Source organism: Protopterus annectens, chromosome 3.part1 (assembly GCF_019279795.1).
Source record: "Protopterus annectens isolate FY-2018-M chromosome 3.part1, PAN1.0, whole genome shotgun sequence".
In the NCBI taxonomy this organism is placed as follows: Eukaryota; Metazoa; Chordata; order Ceratodontiformes; family Protopteridae; genus Protopterus; species Protopterus annectens.
In genome coordinates this window covers 1,071,002,438-1,071,022,437 of record NC_056732.1, presented here as the reverse complement: position 1 = coordinate 1,071,022,437, position 20,000 = coordinate 1,071,002,438, and the positions used below count along the sequence as shown (strand labels likewise).

Genomic DNA, 20,000 nt, shown 5'->3' with positions numbered 1-20,000 from the left:
TTGGGGAAACCTTACATACCTTGAGGGAACACTTCCACTGGGAAGGCCAAGAGTACTCAGACTCCAAGAAAAGGCTAAGGGATTTCCTCTTGCTCCCTCAGCACAGGCCTCTGGCTATACCTCCTGTCTTAGACATTCTAGATGATGTGTATTTGGAGGCCTGTCTTAACCCAGATTCTTTGCCTCCAGCTCCAGTCAAGCCTGACAGGTATTACTGGGTTCCTGACTCACACCAATTCCTATACAAAAGCCATGCGGCTGACCCAGAAAATATATCACAGGGTCCCAAGGGAATTAAGGCCTCCACTGCTAAAACTCCATTACCTTCAGAGAGAGATTCCAGAGCTTTAGAGAGGTGGGGGAAAAAGGTTTACACCTCGGCCACCTTAACCATGGGGGCATTAAACTGTCAGTTCCATATGTTAAAGTACCAACAATTTCTGTTATCACAGTTGAGAAACAAAATGTCACAACCTAAACAACCAGACTTGAAGAAGTTGCAGGATTTGATACATAGTGCAGAACAAGTGGGTAAGCATACCTTGCAATGTGGTTTTGATGCTTTAGAGGCCTCATGTAGAGCTGCTGTTACAGGATCAGTCATACGTAGACATGCCTGGCTCAAAGAGCAAACCTTACCAGATCATGTCAAAGCTAAATTACTAGATGCCCCTCTGCAAAAAGATGTATTGTTTGGTGTTAAAGCTGAGGTAGTATTAAAGAAAATGGAAGAAAAGGCAAAATCAATGCAAACAGTAAAAGGTTTCCTACAGGTACAACCTCAACTTTTCAGTAGAAATTGGCCTTCCAAAAATTGGTCCTTTCCAGCCACGGACAGACCCCAAAGAGGTAGATACAGGCGCCCGAGGGGCAGAGGGCAATCTCAAGGATCATTTAGAGGCAGACAATGGCAAGCACCCACACACAGAGGTGGTGAGGATAGTTCACAGCCATTCAGAAAGCAGAACCAATGACTTTCCCCTTTGCATGCCAAGCAAGGCTCAAATGGCAGCACCTTTAGGCAGAAAACTGTCATTATTTTCAAAAAATTGGCATATTGTCACAAAAGACAAATGGATCCTGGACATTATAGACAGAGGTTACAGATTTCACTTTCACACCCTTCCAGAAATGAGAGGCATGCCAAACTTGCCACACAATCAAAGGGCTGAGGCACAAAAACAAATTTCAGATCTCATGGACATGAAAGCTATTCAAGAGGTACCTGTACACGAACAGGGTCAAGGTTTTTATTCCAGACTATTCCTGGTACCAAGGAAGGGAAAAGATTGGAGACCTATTTTGGACCTATCCATCCTAAACACAGTTTTACTCGTGCCAAAATTCAAGATGCTCACATTACAGCAGCTTCTTCCCATGCTGGGCAAGGAGTCTTGGCTGTTAACATTGGACCTCAAGGAGACATACCTGGATGTCCCAATCAGACAAGATTGCAGAAGATACCTCAGATTTCTTGAAGGTTCAACCCATTATCAATTCTCTGCATTGCCCTTTGGCTTATCTACTGCGCCCAGAGTGTTCACGAAATGCCTGGCATCAGTAATCGCCTACTGCAGACTTCAAGGGATACAAATGTACCCATATCTGGACGACTGCCTGATCCAAGCGGACAGCAAGCACATACTTATGAAACATCTGGCGTTTGTAATAATGTTGTTGAATTCTGTGGGATACACAGTCAACAAAAAGAAATCAAGGCTAATACCCTCTCAAACAATAATTTTCTTGGGTGCCAGCTTGGATACAAACACCCAGATGGCTTACCTCACGCCAGAGAAACAAGAGCAACTAACTCAGTACTTCAGAAACTGGCAACTTTCACCAGGCTGACTGCAAGGAAAATCCTGCAGGCTCTGGGATTCATGGCATCTTGCATCCTACTGATCCCATGTGCAAAGCTGCATATAAGGAAACTTCAATGGTACCTAAAAAACTTATGGTCTCAACACAGCCACAGTTTGGAAACAATAATACCACTAATTCCATGTCTTCAAAAGGAATTTCTGTGGTGGGCTCAAGCATGCCAAAGAAACACAGGTCTCCCGTTCTGCAAGCCTCAAGCAAATCAAATAATCACAACATACACCTCGGACTACGCCTGGGGGGCGCACATGACAGATCGGTACATTCAGGGCAAATGGCCCCAAAAAGAAAAGCACCTACACATCAATCAGAAGGAAATGCTAGCAGTAATAAATGCTATTATAGCTTTCAAAGACCTACTGCATCCAGGCCAGCTATTAAGAACAGACAACACCACAGTAATGTGGTACATAAACAAACAGGGAGGTACCCATTCATACCCCCTATGCAGGCAAGCCATGTCTCTTTGGAACATGGCTCTGGAATTACAAATCGAGCTTCAAGCACAGTACCTGCCAGGCAAGGAAAACACTCTGGCAGACAACCTAAGCAGAAATATGACAGATCCACACGAATGGAAGTTGCATCCTCAAGTTTTCACAAAGATAACTCCAGCATGGGGAAGGCCAGACATAGATCTCTTTGCCGCCCACAGAAATCACCAATTGGCAAAATTCTGCTCAAGGACCTTTCATCCACAGGCCTGGAAATTGGACGCACTCTCCTTCAGTTGGGCAACAATGACAGTTTATGCCTTTCCACCTCTCCCTCTGCTGCCCAAAGTTCTATTAAAAACCAGAGCAGACAGACCAAAGATGATTCTCATTGCTCCAGACTGGCCAAGTCAACACTGGTACCCACTCCTGAAAAGCCTGACGCATTCCCCACCATGGATCCTGCTTCTAATGTCTCTTCTACTGACTCAGCACAACTTCAAAACTCTTCAGTCAGCTGAAAACATTCAATCTAGCTGCATGGAAGATTCCTTAAATTCACAACAGGCCCTACTCTTCAAGGAGGTGCAGGATGTCATTTTGGAGGCCAGAAGACCTTCTACAAGAAAAGCCTACTCTGCAAAATGGAAACAGTTTTGTGCGTGGAATGAGAAAAAGGGTCAGAATCCTGGAATACTGAATTTACCCCAAATATTACAGTACCTAGTTGAGATGCTAAGCAATGGACTTTCATTCTCCTCCATCAAAATCCATGCCTCAGCCATTTCTGCAGAATACAACACTGATCCTCCTTTATTCTCTCACCCCCTCTTAAGACACTTCCTCAGAGGGGCTAAGAATATAAAACCCCCAAGGAAACAACCAGTACCTGCTTGGGACCTCAATTTCATACTAGAAAAACTGACCTTGCCTCCTTTTGAGCCAGCTGCTTCAACAGAACTGCAATACTTGTCTTGGAAAACAGCCTTCCTCTTGGCAATCACTTCAGCTCGCAGGGTTTCGGAACTACAAGCCCTCATGGCTGTGCAGCCTTTCATCATTTTCCATCAGGACAGAGTTACCTTACAAACCAATCCGTCCTTTATGCCAAAGGTAGTATCCAGGGTAGCCTTGAATCAGGCTATCCACTTACCTACCTTTTACCCTAATCCTCAAAACAAAGGGGAAAGACTACTACATTCCTTGGACATTCACAGACAGCTGCATTTATTATTTGGACAGAACAAAGCCTTTCAGAAAATCAGAGCAACTCTTTGTGTCCTATGCTGCAGGAGCTCAAGGGAAGCCTATTTCCAAACAGACAATCTCAAAGTGGATAGCCCACTGCATACGCTTTTGTTACTCTTTTCATGGTAAATCTGTACCTGCAGGCATCAGATCTCACTCCACAAGGGCCACAGCTACCTCTGCAGCTTTCCTCAGGGGGGTTCCTTCCAAAGATATTTTGGAAGCAGCCACTTGGAGTTCCGTACATACCTTCTCCAAGCACTATCACCTACCATTATATTCCAAATCTAGAGCAGGCTTTGCCACTGCAGTCTTGCAGGGCATCCTGGCTCCTCCTACTTCCACCTAGTGCCTACCACCCCTTTTTTAGCTTTGGGATTCTACCCATCTGTTATGACTGCAGCTGTATGCACGATGAACATAGTACAGTTTTGTACCTACCATAAATATAGATGTTCGAGTGGTAATACGGCTGCACTCCAGGTTTCCCTCCCTCCTTCCCCTCTTGGGACAGGCCTAACGGCTATCACCTCCTCATACAACCTGATTGGGGTATTCTTTTATGGTGTATTTGCTTGCAACTACTGTTTTTTGATTTTATTGCATTGCATTATTACATAATTTTATGTATTGCCTTCCTTCTGGGGGCACCTGTCATCTGGGGCAAGAAAAACTGAAGAAAATGGCGTCGGCTGGATCTTTTATACCCCTGTCGCACTGACGTCAGGGAGGAAGCGACGACAACTGACGCCGGACCTAGACTTTGGAATTCGGCCGACCGAGGACCCGCCTGACGGCAGGAAAACCCATCTGTTATGACTGCAGCTGTATTAGCACTCGAACATCTACATTTATGGTAGGTACAAAACTGTACTTTCTTCATCTGTAAATATGTTGTAAGTAATTGCTATGTAAATTGTTAATCGCTATGTAATCCAATGTAACTACTGTCTATTTTAACTGTGGAGCTTTTCTCCCCGGGCCCCCGCTGAAAATGGACCTACGTCCAGTCGGACACTCCTGGTCAACAAATATAAACAAATAAATATAGGATAACATAGCTGGATGACAAACATGGCTAGGTGTAATATGTCCTGTTGAGAACGATGGCCTAGTACTCACCTATGAACTTATAATACTTAACTGTATGTTTCCCTTCTGTTGTGTTGATAGGAGCGTGCTATATTGCTGGTAATTGGATTTTGTCAGGTATAGCAATTTATTATGACATATTTTCAACAGAACATTATATGGTTTGCAGTCATGGCACCTCTTTTCCAGTCTTTCAGTAGTAGTTCTCAACTTTCCATCTTCAAAAATGTGGAACACAACCTCTTATACTGTAGAACCAACGGGGAAAATGTGGAGCACTTAACACATTCCATCAACTTCATCTAAGACATTTGCAAGTTAGTTAAAATGTGTTAACGTATGCTTATAAAATGTTCTTTTAATGAATTAATATGATTCATTATTCTTTGCTGTGAATACCAGTTAAAAATTCATAAAACTGAATGTGTAACCAGTCCTTTCAATGTGTAACTGTGAAGAAACATGGACATTTAAAGACTTGTTCCTCAGGATGAGAGATGCTTTCAATAGTGCAGTGTTTGTCACAGAATGTAAAATGTTTTTCTTTTAAGAGTTTAAACTGTATTGTAATGAGTACATATATTTCAAAATGCATGTCAGCTAGAGGATGCTGTCAAGCAGAACTAAAAAAGATTTTATTTTCGCCTGAGCAAACGGTGACCAGTCAGAAATCCATTCTCAATTCACCATCGGATATCTCTTCTTCCACAGAAATATGAAGAAAGAGCTGAATGATATACGATTTGAATTCACCCGAGGGAGAGGTAATAATTATTTTTCTCTACCTGATTTGTGCTTAGTGCACCCAAAATAGATTAGCTTTAATTTATAGGTGATTATAAATGCATACGGAAGATAAATAATCTGAGGCATAGGATGTTAGCAATATTTTTAGTTAACAAAGGTGTTACTTAGCAGTGTTTGATTTCATTCTGCTTGCCTTATTGACATTACATAGCTTTTTTTTTAAGTTTGGTCATATGAGGGAAGTCATAATCGGTAACTATAGGTGATGCAGCAATTGCAGTGGTTCTGTAATGACAGACTTTTGGAGACAGTTTTACAAGAACGTGGTTAAGTAAATATTTGGATAAAAATGCAGTGACTGTGAAGTTCTGCTGTTCCAGTGTAGAAAACCAGTGGCATAATTGCAGTATTTTACAAAAATAGCACAGTTGTAGTCCTTTGGATTGCAGTTCACTAGTGCTGCAAATACAAAATTAAAATGTTTGGTGTAATCTTAGGATTCTACTAGTGGGGCATTTCGTATCCACTAGTCCAATTTATTATATCATTTTTCTTAGAACCTCCACTTTATTTGGGGGTGACTTGTGTGCTTTAATGTATATTCTGATGTTACACATTGATTTACAAAGATGAGTGCTGCCTCTGAGCCTGCTGCTGCTTTCCTGTCAACTCACACAGAGTTGATCTCAGTCCTGAGGCATGTTGCCAAAACGTTCCTGAGTTAGACCCCCTAGAAGCAGATCCATGAGGTGACCCAGTGGTTGTTAAAGTACTTGTAAATATTATCACTCATATTGCCCTTATTGCTTCCGGAGGAGGAGCCCAGCATGACGCACTGTCATAAGCGCAGGTATTTCAACTCTGCCATCTGCAGACATTAGAAATAGAAACTTCTGATCCACCCCTGTGTCAAGGGGATGGCAGTAGCTGAGAGTCATTCGCATGAGCAGATCAGCAGGAGGGTCCTGTGTGCAACATCGAAGCATTGCCACAGCATAGCATAGTCCTCTGTGGAGGTCAGTCTGTTGTCAGAATAGACTTCTGAATTCAACAAGTGTTGAGCTGATATACCTGTTTGAGCTAGCACCAGTCCTCTACTTCAAAGGATAACAGAGGACTCTGGGGGAGTTACACCCCCAGTTCCCACCCAGGGATGGAGTTGATTTCTGGTGTATAGGAACGGTTTATCCCTACATTGACTCTGTAGATGTTGAAATAAGCTGGACTGATCCTAGAAAGTCTGGGAACCTTTAGGCCAAGGACTGTTACTCCCTTTGCCCTCCCACCAGGCTGATTGAAGTCCACTAGTTTTGTCCCATGTTGTGGTTCACAGTTTAAGTTATGGATTTCATGCATAAGGTTGCTTGGAGCTTGAAGCAGAATATACACTCATGTCATTGTCGGGCCTCTCACAGACCTCTCACCTGTACTACACCCTCTGCAGACTTGCTTTGCAGATAGTATCACCCAATTTACAGCGGGTCTGTATTATGAAGACGAATGCTTACTTACCCGAATACCTAAACGTCGACCTGTCTTCATCGAACCGCATATACACTGAATACCCTAAACCCCTAAATTCAAAAAGTCGAACTGTCATACTTGTCCCACCCCATCACCCGCTACATACTACCTACACAAACAAACTAAATAAACCACATACTTACACTAACCAAAACCCTACTTCTAACCCTAAACTAAACCCTACTTCTAACACTACACTAAATCTTACGTATACCACCATGTATGCACTTAACCCGCACCCTAACCCTAAGGTCCGTAACTATTGCGCACTTACCTTAAAAAGCTAAACCCAAACAAACTAAATAATCCACACACATACACTTAACAAAACCCTACACTAAATCTAACATACATTACCATCTGTGCACTTATCTTAACCCGCACCCTAACCCTAACTATTGCACACTTACTTTATGGAGCTATACCGCAGAAGGCCTACCATGACAATTTGACGTTTCCACTTTCGCGCTCCTGGATGATCGATGTTTTCGTGGTTCAATGAAGACGGGTCGACGTTTAGGTGTTCGCGCAAGTAAGCATTCATCTTTTTACTGAAGACCCGTTTCAGCATAATACATCACATATTCATTCAGGGTTGAGACCTTGTGCAAACTTGCTTTTGGTGCATCATTTTATCTACAGAATAGTAGGATAAATCCTTATAATCCAAATGAGACAGGACTGATTAGCAACCTAGGAGAGCTGGGTGATGGCTGGGATGGGCAGGTGTGAATGACTGAAGTCATCTTGCCTAACCTGGGAAAAGTGGGTGGTAGTGGTTACTGTAACACAGACATCTGCTAGTGACACATGCATATATTGTACATTTTAGTGGTTGGCGGATAGTGTGCTTGGATCCACCAAATTGCAGATGCGCAGTAACCTTTTGTATTGGGGGAGTCTATATGAGTGCATGCGTACATCTGGGGGAAGAAGAGTAGCATGTGGGGTGGTGCCTATGAGGGGAAAAAAAGCAAGCATATCTTTTGTAGATGAATTTTCACCAGTGTTCAGTTCTTCCGTAGGTTGTGGGAATCAACTGGTCACAGGTTTGTCTAGTGGGGAAAGTTGGTTGGGTGGGTTTGGAGAAAAAATCTTTGTTATGTTGTCCATCTTGCCTTCCTTCTTTCTGGTTGGGTTTGGAGCTGATCATGGCTCCAACTCGGCCACTTATAAAGCTCGAAGAGTCCTTACTGGCTCAAGGCTAACCCTTATCCCAGCATGCTTAGTGGTAGCTACCCAGTTCTCGTTTGCTGCTTGCAGCATCGAGATTGTCTTCTGCTGGCTCAGGCTAAGTAGTGAATTTTTCTATCAATATTTAGGTTCATAGGTTTATAGGTTGGTACTAGGCTATCGGCCCTAGGGCCTATACAAGCCTAGCCATAACAATTCCCTGGCTATTTCTTTCCACAGTATTTACTTCCCTGGACCCCTGTCTAGCAGGGCGACTGACATGATCCCCGGGGTGAATTTCCTATCTCCCATCCAATCATTGAGGTTCCTTTTGAAGAAGGACAAAGAGGCGCTCTGCTTGACATGTATGGGCAGTCTATTCCAGAGTCTGGGGAGTCTCTGGGTCAGGAACCTATCCTTCCAGCATGTTTTGCTCATTATGATGACAAGGTTTAGATCCCTGGAGCGTGTGTGAGGGATTGGGATTTCTTTAAGTGTAATGTGTCCAACATCTCTGGTTTTGACATGGTCTTGTATGTTATGCAGAGATTGCCTCTGAGTAGATGATATGTGAAAGAGTATAGGTTGAGTTTTTTTTAGACGGTCAGCATAAGGCATCTGATTTAGGCCTGGGATTCTTTTAGTGAGGTATTTCTGCGGTCTTTCCAGTTGTTGCAGATGTCTTGAGAGGTACATACCAAACGGGGTGTTGTATTCTATAATGGGTCTAATGAGGGATGAGTACAGTGGGACAATGACCTCCTTTTTTCTGGATGAAAAGCCCTTAGTGATGAGGTGTGCCACATAGAAGGATTTCCTGACTGTTGTGGCGATGTGGTTATTTAAGGTGAGACCACTGTCCACCTGTGTCCCTAAGTCTCTTTTTACACTTTCGGTGTTTAGTGTACTGCCACCTATGTGGTAATTCACGGGTGTGTGTTTTTTCCCAAAGGGGATAACTATACATTTCTTAGCAGTGAGCTTGAGCCCATGGCTCTGGCACCAAGCATCTGTTTCTGTAAGGCCCTTTTGTAGAATATCCACATCATTTGGGGATTCAGTAATGGCTCCCAGTTTACAGTCATCTGCGAATTTTGTTAGCCAGAGTCCCTTAGTATTGGCCTGTACTTCAGAGAAGTAGATGCCAAACAAGAGCGATCCCAGGAGTGAACCCTGAGGTTCTCCACTTGTCTGGAGCTGGATTTGGAGTCAGCTACTTTTACAGTGTGGGTTCTGTCAGTAAGCCAGGTGGCAACCCATCGAGTGACGTAGGGATTAATGCCTAGCTTAGTAAGTTTGATTCCAGAGTGGGGGATGGTGTCGAAGGCTTTGGCAAGGTCCAAATAGGCTGTGTGGGCCAACTTACCCTTGTCCACGGCTCTGGAAACTGAGTCGAAGAAGTCAGTCAGGTTCAAAATAAATAGCTCACACATGTCTTGAAACCAGGACCCTGTACATTACAGTCACAGCACTTAACCACTAAGCTGTGAAGAAGTCTGTCTGAATTTATTGTTTAAAGCTAATTTCCTTTTGAGTTTAGTGTTTTCTCTTCTTTATCATCCCTAGCCTCGTTGCTATTGTTTTGCTGTTGTTAGGCCGTTTTCTCTCAGGCCTTTTCCTGTGTGTTGTCAGTGGCCCTTTGTTTATTGTGAGTTGTTCTCTTGACCTATTATCCCTCCTTGCTACCTAGGGAGAAGCCATTTTAGTTAGAGGCCTTCGCCCTTTGGGAGCAGTAGCCATTTGGCTACCCCATCTTCTTCTGCCCCTCTTGTTTCTTCTTTAAAAAAACAAAAAACTTTTACCAGTTGTTAGTCTTTTTGTTTTGTGGTGTTTATAATGTCCAAAGACATTCCTAAGAAGTAAGGATTCAAAAAATGTGATTTGTGTTGCCAAAAAATGTTCCTTATGGATGGGCACATGAGTTGTGTGTATTGTTTAGGTGCGGTCCACCTGCAGGATTTGTGCTCTGTTTGCCATGCCTTTAGCGCATGGGTTTTGCAGGAGAGGTGCAACAAACTTATTTTGAGAGGGTTATTGAAACCTCAGGTTAAAGTAGCATTGGATACTCAGCCCCCTAAAAATCCGATGACAAACTGGCATCTTCATCGACTATATCTTCGGTGCCAACAAAGTCTAAATCAAAATCTTCTGAACCTTCGGAGCGGATTGTTGGCTCCGAAGAGTCCTTGTCTCCAGCAGCTACATCTGAGGCTTCTGAGCCATCCCGAACTCAAAAGAGATAGAGGCCTTCTTCGCTGGACCCGGTGAGATCTGTGCCTCAGTCTCCACTTTTGCAGTCAGTGACAGGTAGTCACCAGTCCTCGGCCCACTCCTCTCGATCATCCAGGAGTTTATCGGATGATGATATGGAGAGAGTGGTAAAGAGGCTCCTCAAGGTATTTGCTCAATTGTTGTCGGGCCCAGCCCAGAAGGAAGTGGCACCATTGTCCGAACCAGTACCTGCCTCTCTTTCTCCTCCGACTGCATCCAGTTCGGAGCCGGAGTGCATGGAAGTAGTGGTGGAACCATCGATTCTGACAACCCTTGCCAGTTCCAGCATCTGCTCTGGCCTTCTCGATAGTCCGCTTTGTCGAGGAATCTGGGCACTGAGACTCTCTCGTCAGCTCCGAGGGGGGGGGGTGTCATCGGACCCTTGTCCGACCCCGCTCTCCCCCTCGGAGCCTCAGCGCAGGTGAGTTCGGCCCCCACATCTGCCTCAGAGCCATTGCCTTCGGTGCAGAGGAGGCATCCAGGCTCCACAGAGCCGGAGCCTCCCTCCATTCCAGATCGCGGCGCCTTCGAAGTGATGAGGAGTGTGCTATCCACTGAGACAGCCCCACCCTCGGCTCCATTGGCTTCGTCCCCATCGATACCAGTGTCTGCCTCGAATTCTTCTCTGTCCCAAGTGTAGTGAACCGATGCCCCAGGACACCCCACAGGACGTCCCCTCTTCTTCCGAGACCTCTCCTGAGCATGCCTCAGAGAAGGCTTTCAGAAAGAAGAAATATAAGAGGAAGCATGTGGACTCCCCTGAGTCCGTCACTTCTGACACTGACTTGGATGACTCAGAAGGGTCCCCTCATTCTCTGACATCCTGGAGATCCTTAGGCAGAGGGGAAACTGGAAGTCCCTTGCCCCTTCTGAGGACCAGTCCGTGTACCTGGACACGTTTGGTTCCCAACCCTCCACCTCCTGGGTGTGTCTGCTTTTCGACCCACTTTTGTCAGTAGTGAGTCGAAAGGCATGGAGGGCTTCACAGACCATGGAGCCCATTCCGAGAAGGCCTAACAAGTTCATGACCGCATCAGAGGACAAGACTTTTCTCTCTAAAGGTGTGTCAGTTTATGCTATGGTGGTGGCAGCAGCAGCCACCAAGAAGGAACTCTTGGAGACTTCCTCTTCTATCCATCCACCAAAAAAGGAGTCTAGAGCCATGGATAAATATGGGACACATGTTTTCACTTCAGCGGCCTTTACTCTTCAGTCTCTGAACTATTTGACACATTTCACAAGACTTCAGAGGGATCTCCTTAAAGAGCTGGGAGATACTCTCCAGAATCCTTCAGCTGAGGGAGCGGCTTCCAAGTCGGCTAACCAGCTAGCGACCCTAAACTCCATTGTTAACTCCTCCATGCGCCTGATTTCTTACGCAGCAGATGGAGCGAGTAGGGCTGCAGGCACAGGAGTGGCTCTTCACAGACACTCCTGAATGTGCCTTTGTCAATTTGTGGAGCCCTTCAAGTCCTCCTTCATGAACGCCCCCTTTGACAGCTTGGCCTTATTCGGGCTGTAAGTTCGAGAGACTCTTATCTGGAGTGAACAAGATGGCAAAACACTCTGCCATCCTAAAGGCCAAAAGAGTAGCAAAATGTGCTTCCGTAAATCCCAGGAAGCTTTGCCGGACACTCATGGAGATAATTCCCCCAGGGGCAGAGGGGGAAATAACGGGAGTCGCCAACCTCGCGTCAGGGGGGGTCCACAACAGGGATACGATGTTCTTCGTGTTTCACTGTTGCAGTCATAACTGTAGGGTGCTCCTGCCGGCAGGCAGCCCGAGGTCGGCCAGAATCCCAAAGTCTGGGTCCGGCGTCGGCTGTATAAGCTAGTATCCTGACGTCAGTACGCCTTGGTACATAGCCCTCAGCCGACGCCATCTTCTCCAGTCTTTCTTGCCGTGCGGTGGAAAGCAGCTCGCAAAACGGTTGGCGATTTTCGAACAGCGTATTTGGTTGTTGTCGGTCCGAAGTTCTTACTTCTCTTCTCAAAGCTAAGTACCCGTAGAATCTTTTTCTTGTTCCTCCGATGTCAGAAAAAGTTAATAATTGTATAGCGTGTAGGAAACAAATACCTCATAAAGATTTCCACTCTTACTGTCTACCTTGCTTAGGCCCTGACCACGACGTTTCTTGTTGTCGGTTCTGTGCCAGGTTCAACTCTCGTACTATCAAGCGCAGGTACGATTGGGCTTTAAATTATTTTGGCAGACGCTTCAATTACAGAATGTCGTCGGACACTACCGGAGTTCAAAAGAAGTGCAAAGACAAAGACAGGCCTCCGAGGTCCAAACAGGACTCGTTGCAGCTGGAGCCAGTGTCCGGTTCGGCTGTCGTCAGTGAGGCGCTTTTGCAGCCCCTGTCGTCCGCCACTTCTGAACCGATGGCCGATACGGACTCCCATGGGGAACCATCAAGGCCCACTATTTTAACTGCTGCAGGACCTTCGGACGTCGCTCCTTCAGATGGGTCCGGAACCGCTGTGCAGGTACCGGCTTCTGAGAGGGTTTTCAGGCCTACTCATATCACTATTTCAAAGGCAAAGGCAAATACAAAGACTCCTACTAAGTCTAAAGTTTCAGCTCAAGCTGCTTCTGAATCCACTCCCAAGACACAAAAACAATTATTGAGGATGGCTGAAGATTTGCTTACAATGATTAGGGGTTCTCACCCCCCTCCTGAGAAAAGGCCTCAACAGGATGTTACTCTGGATTCCTCTGACCAGGCTTCTGTATCTTCTGTTTCTTCCTCTGATCAGGACTATTCCTTTCCCCCTTATGAGGATTCGGATGCTGAGGATTCTTTGCCCTCGGCCTCTCCGCCTGAGGATTTTTCTTTTGGGGAAACCTTGCATGAGATGAGGGAACATTTTCATTGGGAAGGACAGGAATATTCTGCTTCCAAAAAGAGGCTTAGAGAATTTCTTCTTCTTTCTCAGCATAGGCCTTTAGCTATCCCTCCTGTCTTGGACATTGTAGATGATGCTTTTTCTGAGGCTAATTTGAATCCTGATTCCATGCCTCCTGCTCCTTCTAAGCCTGATAGATTTTATAGGGTTCCTGACTCTCATTTATTTTTATTTAAAACCCTTCTGCAGATCCTGAAACTATTTCTCAGGGTTCTAAGGCTGCTAAGGTTGCTACTTCTAAAAATCCTATTCCCTCTGAGAAGGATTCTCGTGCTTTAGACAGGTGGGGTAAAAAGGTATATACTTCTGCTACCCTGTCTGTAAGGGCTTTAAATTGCCAGTTTCATATGTTTAAATATCAGCAATTTCTTTTGTCTGTTTTAAAGCAAAAGCTTGCTTCCCTTCCTGCTTGTGCAGAGGATAAGGAACTTCAGGATGTTTTGCACGCTACTGAACAGGTTAACAAGCATAGCTTACATTGTGGTTTTGATGCTTTGGATGCTTCTTGCAGGGCTGCTGCCTCTGGTACTGTGATTAGGAGACATGCCTGGCTTCGTGAACAAAGTTTACCTGAACAGGTTAAGGCTAAGTTATTAGATGCCCCTGTTCAACAAGATGTTCTTTTTGGTTCTAAGGCTGAGGAAGTTATTAAAAAGATGGAAGAAAAGGCAAAATCCATGCAGACTGTAAAAGATTTCTTGCAAGTTCAGCCTCCTAGATTTTCCAGGAATTGGCCCACTAAAAATTGGTCCTTTCCCACGTCTGACAGGCCTCAAAGGGGAAGATATAGACGCTCCAGAGGTCGTAGTCAAGGCCAGACCTCTTAAAGATCTAGACAATGGACTGCTTCTTCACCTAGAAGGGGAGAAGACAGATCCCAATCTCAAAGAAAGCAAACTCAATGACCCTCTCGGTTGGGCTTCAGGACCCCTTCACCTGGACGCCCCTCTCGGAGGAAAACTGTCTCTTTTTTACAGAAATTGGACTCATATTACCCAGGACAGATGGGTATTGGACGTGATTTTAAAAGGTTACAAGTTCCACTTTCACACTTTGCCAAGGACTCACGGTTGGCCAGATCTGCCAAAACTTCAATGGTCAGAGGCCTTAACTCAAGTGGATGCTCTTCTGGCCATGAGAGCCATAGAGCCTGTTCCACTCTTGGAAATGGGAAAAGGGTTTTATTCAAGGCTGTTTCTGGTTCCCAGAAAACAAAACTCATGGAGACCTATTCTGGACCTTTCTGTGTTAAACACCTTTTGGAAATTCCAAAGTTCAAGATGCTTACTCTGCAACAGCTAATTCCAATGCTCTCTCAGGACGCCTGGATGGTGACATTGGACTTAAAGGAAGCCTGTTTGCATATCCCTATCAGACAAGAACGCAGGAAATTCCTCAGGTTCAAGGCAGGTTCGAGGCACTTTCAATTCTCTGTTCTGCCCTTTGGTTTATCTACTGCGCCCAGAGTCTTCACCAAGTGCCTGGCACCAGTAGTGGCTTACTGCAGACTTCAGGGGATCCAGATTTACCCCTATTTGGACGACTGCCTTATTCAGGCAGACAGCAAAGATCTTCTGCTTCAACATCTGGACTTTGTTCAACGTCTTCTCCTACTACTGGGATTCTCAGTGAACATAAAATAGTCACATTTGATCCCTTCTCAACAAATGGTATTCTTGGGAGCCCTCTTAAATACAACCTTACAAAGGGCCTACCTCACTCCAGAAAAACAAACTCAGCTGGCTTCTACTTTCAACACCTTGGCAACTCTATTTCAGCTCACTGCAAGGAAATTCCTGCAGGCTCTGGGCTACATGGCTTCCTGCATTCTGTTGATTCCAAACGCAAGGCTTCACATGAGAAAGCTTCAATGGTATCTGAAAAGTGTATGGTCACAGCATTACCACGATCTGGATATTCTGATTCCTCTGATCCCCTGCCTCCAGAAGGAGTTCCTCTGGTGGTCCAGGGCTTGCACTTTAAACGAAGGAAAACCTTTTCGTCTCCCTCAACCTACTCAAATCCTAACCACGGATGCCTCGGATTATGCTTGGGGAGCACACTTTCTAGACAATTGCCAGCAGGGAACCTGGACAAAGGACCATCTTCACTGGCACATCAATCTGAAGGAAATGTTGGCAGTTCAAAATGCCCTTTTAGCCTTCAAAAACCTTTTACAACCAGGGCCTCTGCTAATTCGCACAGACAACACCACGGTCATGTGGTACATCAACAAGCAGGGGGGTTCTCATTCATATCCCCTTTGCAGACTAGCTATGGGGTTATGGGACACAGCTCTAAATTTGAATCTGTATCTCCAGGCTCAATTCATTCCAGGGAAACAGAATCTCTTAGCAGACAGCCTGAGCAGAAACATTACAGATCCTCACGAATGGATGCTAGACACCAACTTGTTCAACAGAATTACTGCAGTTTGGGGATGTCCCCAGATAGATCTGTTTGCATCCCATCTCAATCATCAGCTGCCTCGCTTTTGCACCAGGTCCTTCCACAAAACAGCATGGAGAGTGGATGCCCTGTCCTTCAGCTGGAGAAGCCTTTCAGCATATGCCTTCCCTCCTCTTCCTCTACTGCCTCGGGTACTACTGAAGATAAAACAGGACAAGCCCAAGTTCCTCATCTTGATTGCTCCAAATTGGCCTCGACAGTTTTGGTATCCAACCTTAAAGCTCCTGTTCTCGGGGCCTCCTTGGATTCTCCCACTGAACCCTTCGCTTCTGTCCCAGCATCAGGGTCAGTTACTACATTCCAATCTCAAGACCCTTTGCCTGGCAGCTTGGCTCTTCAAAGGAATTTGATTTCCTCTAGTCTTCCCAAACAAGTTTTGGATGTTCTTTTGTAAGCTAGACGGCCTAGCACTAGGAAATCCTATGCCTCTAAATGGGAAGAGGAGCACCCTACAGTTATGACTGCAACAGTGAAGACACTCTAACATCTACATTTATGGTAGGTGTACACAACTGTACTTTCTCTACCAGGCCCTTTCAGAATCCCTGAAGGATTGCCCGGCTGCCCACCTCTGGAAGCAGTCTGGGGAAGAATGGCAAGATATAGCAGAAGACACGTGGGTATGGTGCATAATATCCAGGGGTTACAAAATTCCCTTCTCCCAGACACCCCCAAGAAGTCAAAAAACATCAATCCCAGATGTTCCACCCAATCTTCGGTGATTATGCAACTTTACTGGAAGTACAAGAACTGAAATGGCATCTTAAAATGGGAGCAGACAGTTTTCCTGGGTTGAATGACAGTTTGAATTTAAAATGTGTCTTGCCGGTAGCAAGATTAAGTTTTACATTACAGTGTTACTGTTTTACTGACTGCTGTTCTACTTATGTTAGGATGACTGTTTACTTTGTTGCTTATTTCACCATGACTTTGTACTGTATGGCTTTTTTAGAATGATATTTTGCTTTGAGTTTTACTTTACAATTTAATATGGTACCTTAACCTTAGATCTTGTTTGTAGTTAGTGAACTGTTTCATTTCATGGCATTACTGTTTAGATTGGATTTACCCCTCCCATGCCTAACTTGTAAGAGATTTCTTTTTGTGGGAGTGGAGCTGATGCTCAGGTATCGTATTTTATTGCTTTTGTCTAGCTTTTAACCTCTGCATTGTTTAAACTTTGTTTTCTGATGAAGTTCAAAGATGTGCAAATAATGAAAGCGCTTAAAACCATCTGTTTGTGCGTTCTCTTTTTTTCATGACCTATTGCCATTGAAGTGTTTTTTGTTTTAATAGATTATTTTCTTCAGTTTAAGATTTTCTCAGTGTTTTGAAGCATTACTATTTTTCTAAGTTTTTTGCACACACACGCATACATTTTATATATATATAAATACGCATACATTATATTTATATATATATATATATATATATATATATATATATATACATGCATACACACACACACACACACACACGCATACATTTTATATATATATATATATATCTATATATATATATATAACTGGGGAGGGTTGCATCAGGAAGGGCATCTGGGGTAAAATTTTGCCAAATCATGCATTCAGAAAACAGTACAGAAATACATACCGGATCGGTCGAGGCCTGGGTTAACAATGACCGCCACCAGTACTGTTGGCCAACAGGGTGCTGGCAGAAATTGGGCTACTGTTGGCCGAAGGAGGAGAAGAGGAAGAAGGCATGCCCAAAGGCAGGTAAAGGCTAGGACTGTGATAGTGAGGGTCGGAAATTTTAATGTTGGCAGTATGACTGGTATAGGGAGAGAGATAGCTGATATGATGGACCGAAGGAAGGTTGGTATGTTGTGTGTGCAAGAGACCAGATGGAAGGGGAGCAAGGCTAGGTGTATCAGAGGCGGTTTCAAATTGTTTTATCATGGTGTGGATGGGAGGAGAAATGGCGTAGGCATTATCCTGAAGGAGCAGTATGCTAAGAGTGTTTTGGAGGTGAAAAGAGTGTTGGATAGAGTTTTGTTTATGAAGCTGGAAATTGATGGTGTAATGATGGATGTTGTTAGTCCATATGCTCCACAGGTTGGGTGTGTGATGGATGAGAAAGAAAACATTTGGAGTGAATTGGATGAAGTGGTGATGACTGTACCCAAGGGTGAGAGACTGGTGATTGGAGCAGATTTCAATGGGCATGTTGGTGAAGGGAACAGAAAGGATGAGGAAGTGATGGGTAGGTATGGTGTTAAGCAAAGGAATGCAGAAGGTCAGATGGTAGTGGACTTTGCGAAAAGGATAGGCATGGCTGTGATGAATACTTATTTTAACAAGAGAGAGGAGCATAGGGTGACATACAAGAGTAGGGGAAGATGCACACAGGTGGAATTATATCTTATGTAGAATGGCCAGTCTGAAGGAGATTGGAAACTGTAAAGTGGTGGCAGGGGAAAGTGTAGTTAGGCAGCATAGGATGGTGGTTTGTAGGATGAAATTGGTGATCAAGAAGAGGAGGGTGAGTGTGAGGGCAGCAGCAAGGATCAAATGATGGAAATTGAAAAAGGGTAATTGTGAGGTGATGTTCAGGGAACAGTTAAGACAGGCACTGGGTGGCAGTGAAGAGTTACCGAATACCTTCCTGATGCAACCCTCCCCAGTTATATATACATATATACAGAGCTAGTAAAAGAGATGGCTAGAAAGGTGCTTGGTGTGACATCTGGAAAGAGGAAGGAGGACAAGGAGACCTGGTGGAATGAAGTAGTACAGGAGAGTATACAGAGAAAGAGGTTGGCAAAGAAGAAGTGGGATTGTCAAAGAGATGAAGAAAGTAGACAAGAGTATAAGGAGATGAGGTGCATGGCAAAGAGAGAGGTGGTGAAGGATAAGGCAAATGAAGAGTTGTATAAAAGGTTGGACACTAAGGAGGGAGAAAAGGACCTGTACCAATTGGCTAGACAGAGGGGACTGAGCTAGTAAACATGTGCAGCAGGTAAGGGTAATAAAGGATAATGAGGGAAACGTACTCACAAGCGAGGAGTGTGTGTTGACCAGATGGAAAGAGTACTTTGAGGGGTTGATGAATGAAGAGAATGAGAGGGAGAGAAGGTTGGATGATGTGTGGATAGTGAATCATGAAGTGCAGTGGATTAGCAAGGAGGAAGTAAGGATAGCTATGAAGAGGATGAAGAACGGAAAGGCTGTTGGTCTAGATGACATACCTGTGGAAGCATGGAAGTGTTTTGGTGAAATGGCAGTGGAATTTTTAACTAGATTGTTTAATGAAATCTTGGAAAGTGAGAGGATGCCTGAGGAATGGAGAAAGTGTGTTTTGGTACCGATTTTTAAGAATAAGGGTGATGTGCAGAGCTGTAGTAACTACATAGGGATTAAACTGATCAGTCACAGCATGAAGTTATGGGAAAGAGTAGTGGAAGCTAGGTTAAGAAGGGAGGTGATGATTAGTGATCAGCAGTATGGTTTCATGCCAGGAAAGAGCACTACAGATGCGATGTTTGCTCTGAGAGTGTTGATGGAGAAGTACAGAGAAGGTCAGAAGGAGTTGCATTGTGTCTTTGTGGATTTAGAGAAAGCATATGACAGGGTGCCTAGAAAGGAGTTGTGGTATTATATGAGGAAGTCGAGAGTGTCAGAGAAGTATGTAAGAGTGGTACAGGATGTGTACGAGGGTAGTGTGACAGTGGTAAGGTCTGCTGTGGGAGTGACAGATGCATTTAAGGTGGAGGTGGGATTACATCAAGGATCAGCTCTGAGCCTTTTTCTTATTTGCAATGGTGATGGACAGGTTGACAGACGGGATCAGACAGGAGTCCCTGTGGACTATGATGTTTGCAGATGACATTGTGATCTGTAGTGAGAGTAGGGAACAGGGGGAGGAGACCCTGGAGAGATGGAGATATGCTCTAGAGAGAAGAGGAATGAAGGTCAGCAGTACTAAGACAGAATATATATGTGTGAATGAGAGGGAGGATAGAGGAATGGTGAGGATGCAGGGAGTAGAGGTAGCGAAGGTGAATGAGTTTAAGTACTTGGGATCAACAGTTCAGAGTAATGGTGAGTGTGGAAGAGAGGTGAAGAAGAGAGTACAGGCAGGGTGGAGTGGGTGGAGAAGAGTGTCAGGAGTGATTTGTTTCAGACTAGTACCAGTAAGAGTGAAAGGGAAGGTCTACAAGAGGGTAGTGAGACCAGCTATGTTATATGTGTTGGAGACAGTGGCATTGACAAAAAGACAGGAGTCAGAGCT

At 44.5% G+C, this 20,000-nt stretch overlaps 1 protein-coding gene across 1 annotated transcript in view; it reads left to right on the top strand.

Annotated features, from left to right (window-relative positions):
* The window catches only part of LOC122798354 (serine/threonine-protein kinase OSR1-like), a 2,305,884-nt gene that overhangs the window by 1,824,946 nt on the left and 460,938 nt on the right, over positions 1–20,000 (top strand). The window contains exon 15 of the mRNA XM_044067206.1: positions 5,370–5,422. Within this exon, the coding sequence (XP_043923141.1) occupies positions 5,370–5,422 (53 nt within the window). The remainder of the gene's footprint in view (positions 1–5,369; positions 5,423–20,000) is intronic.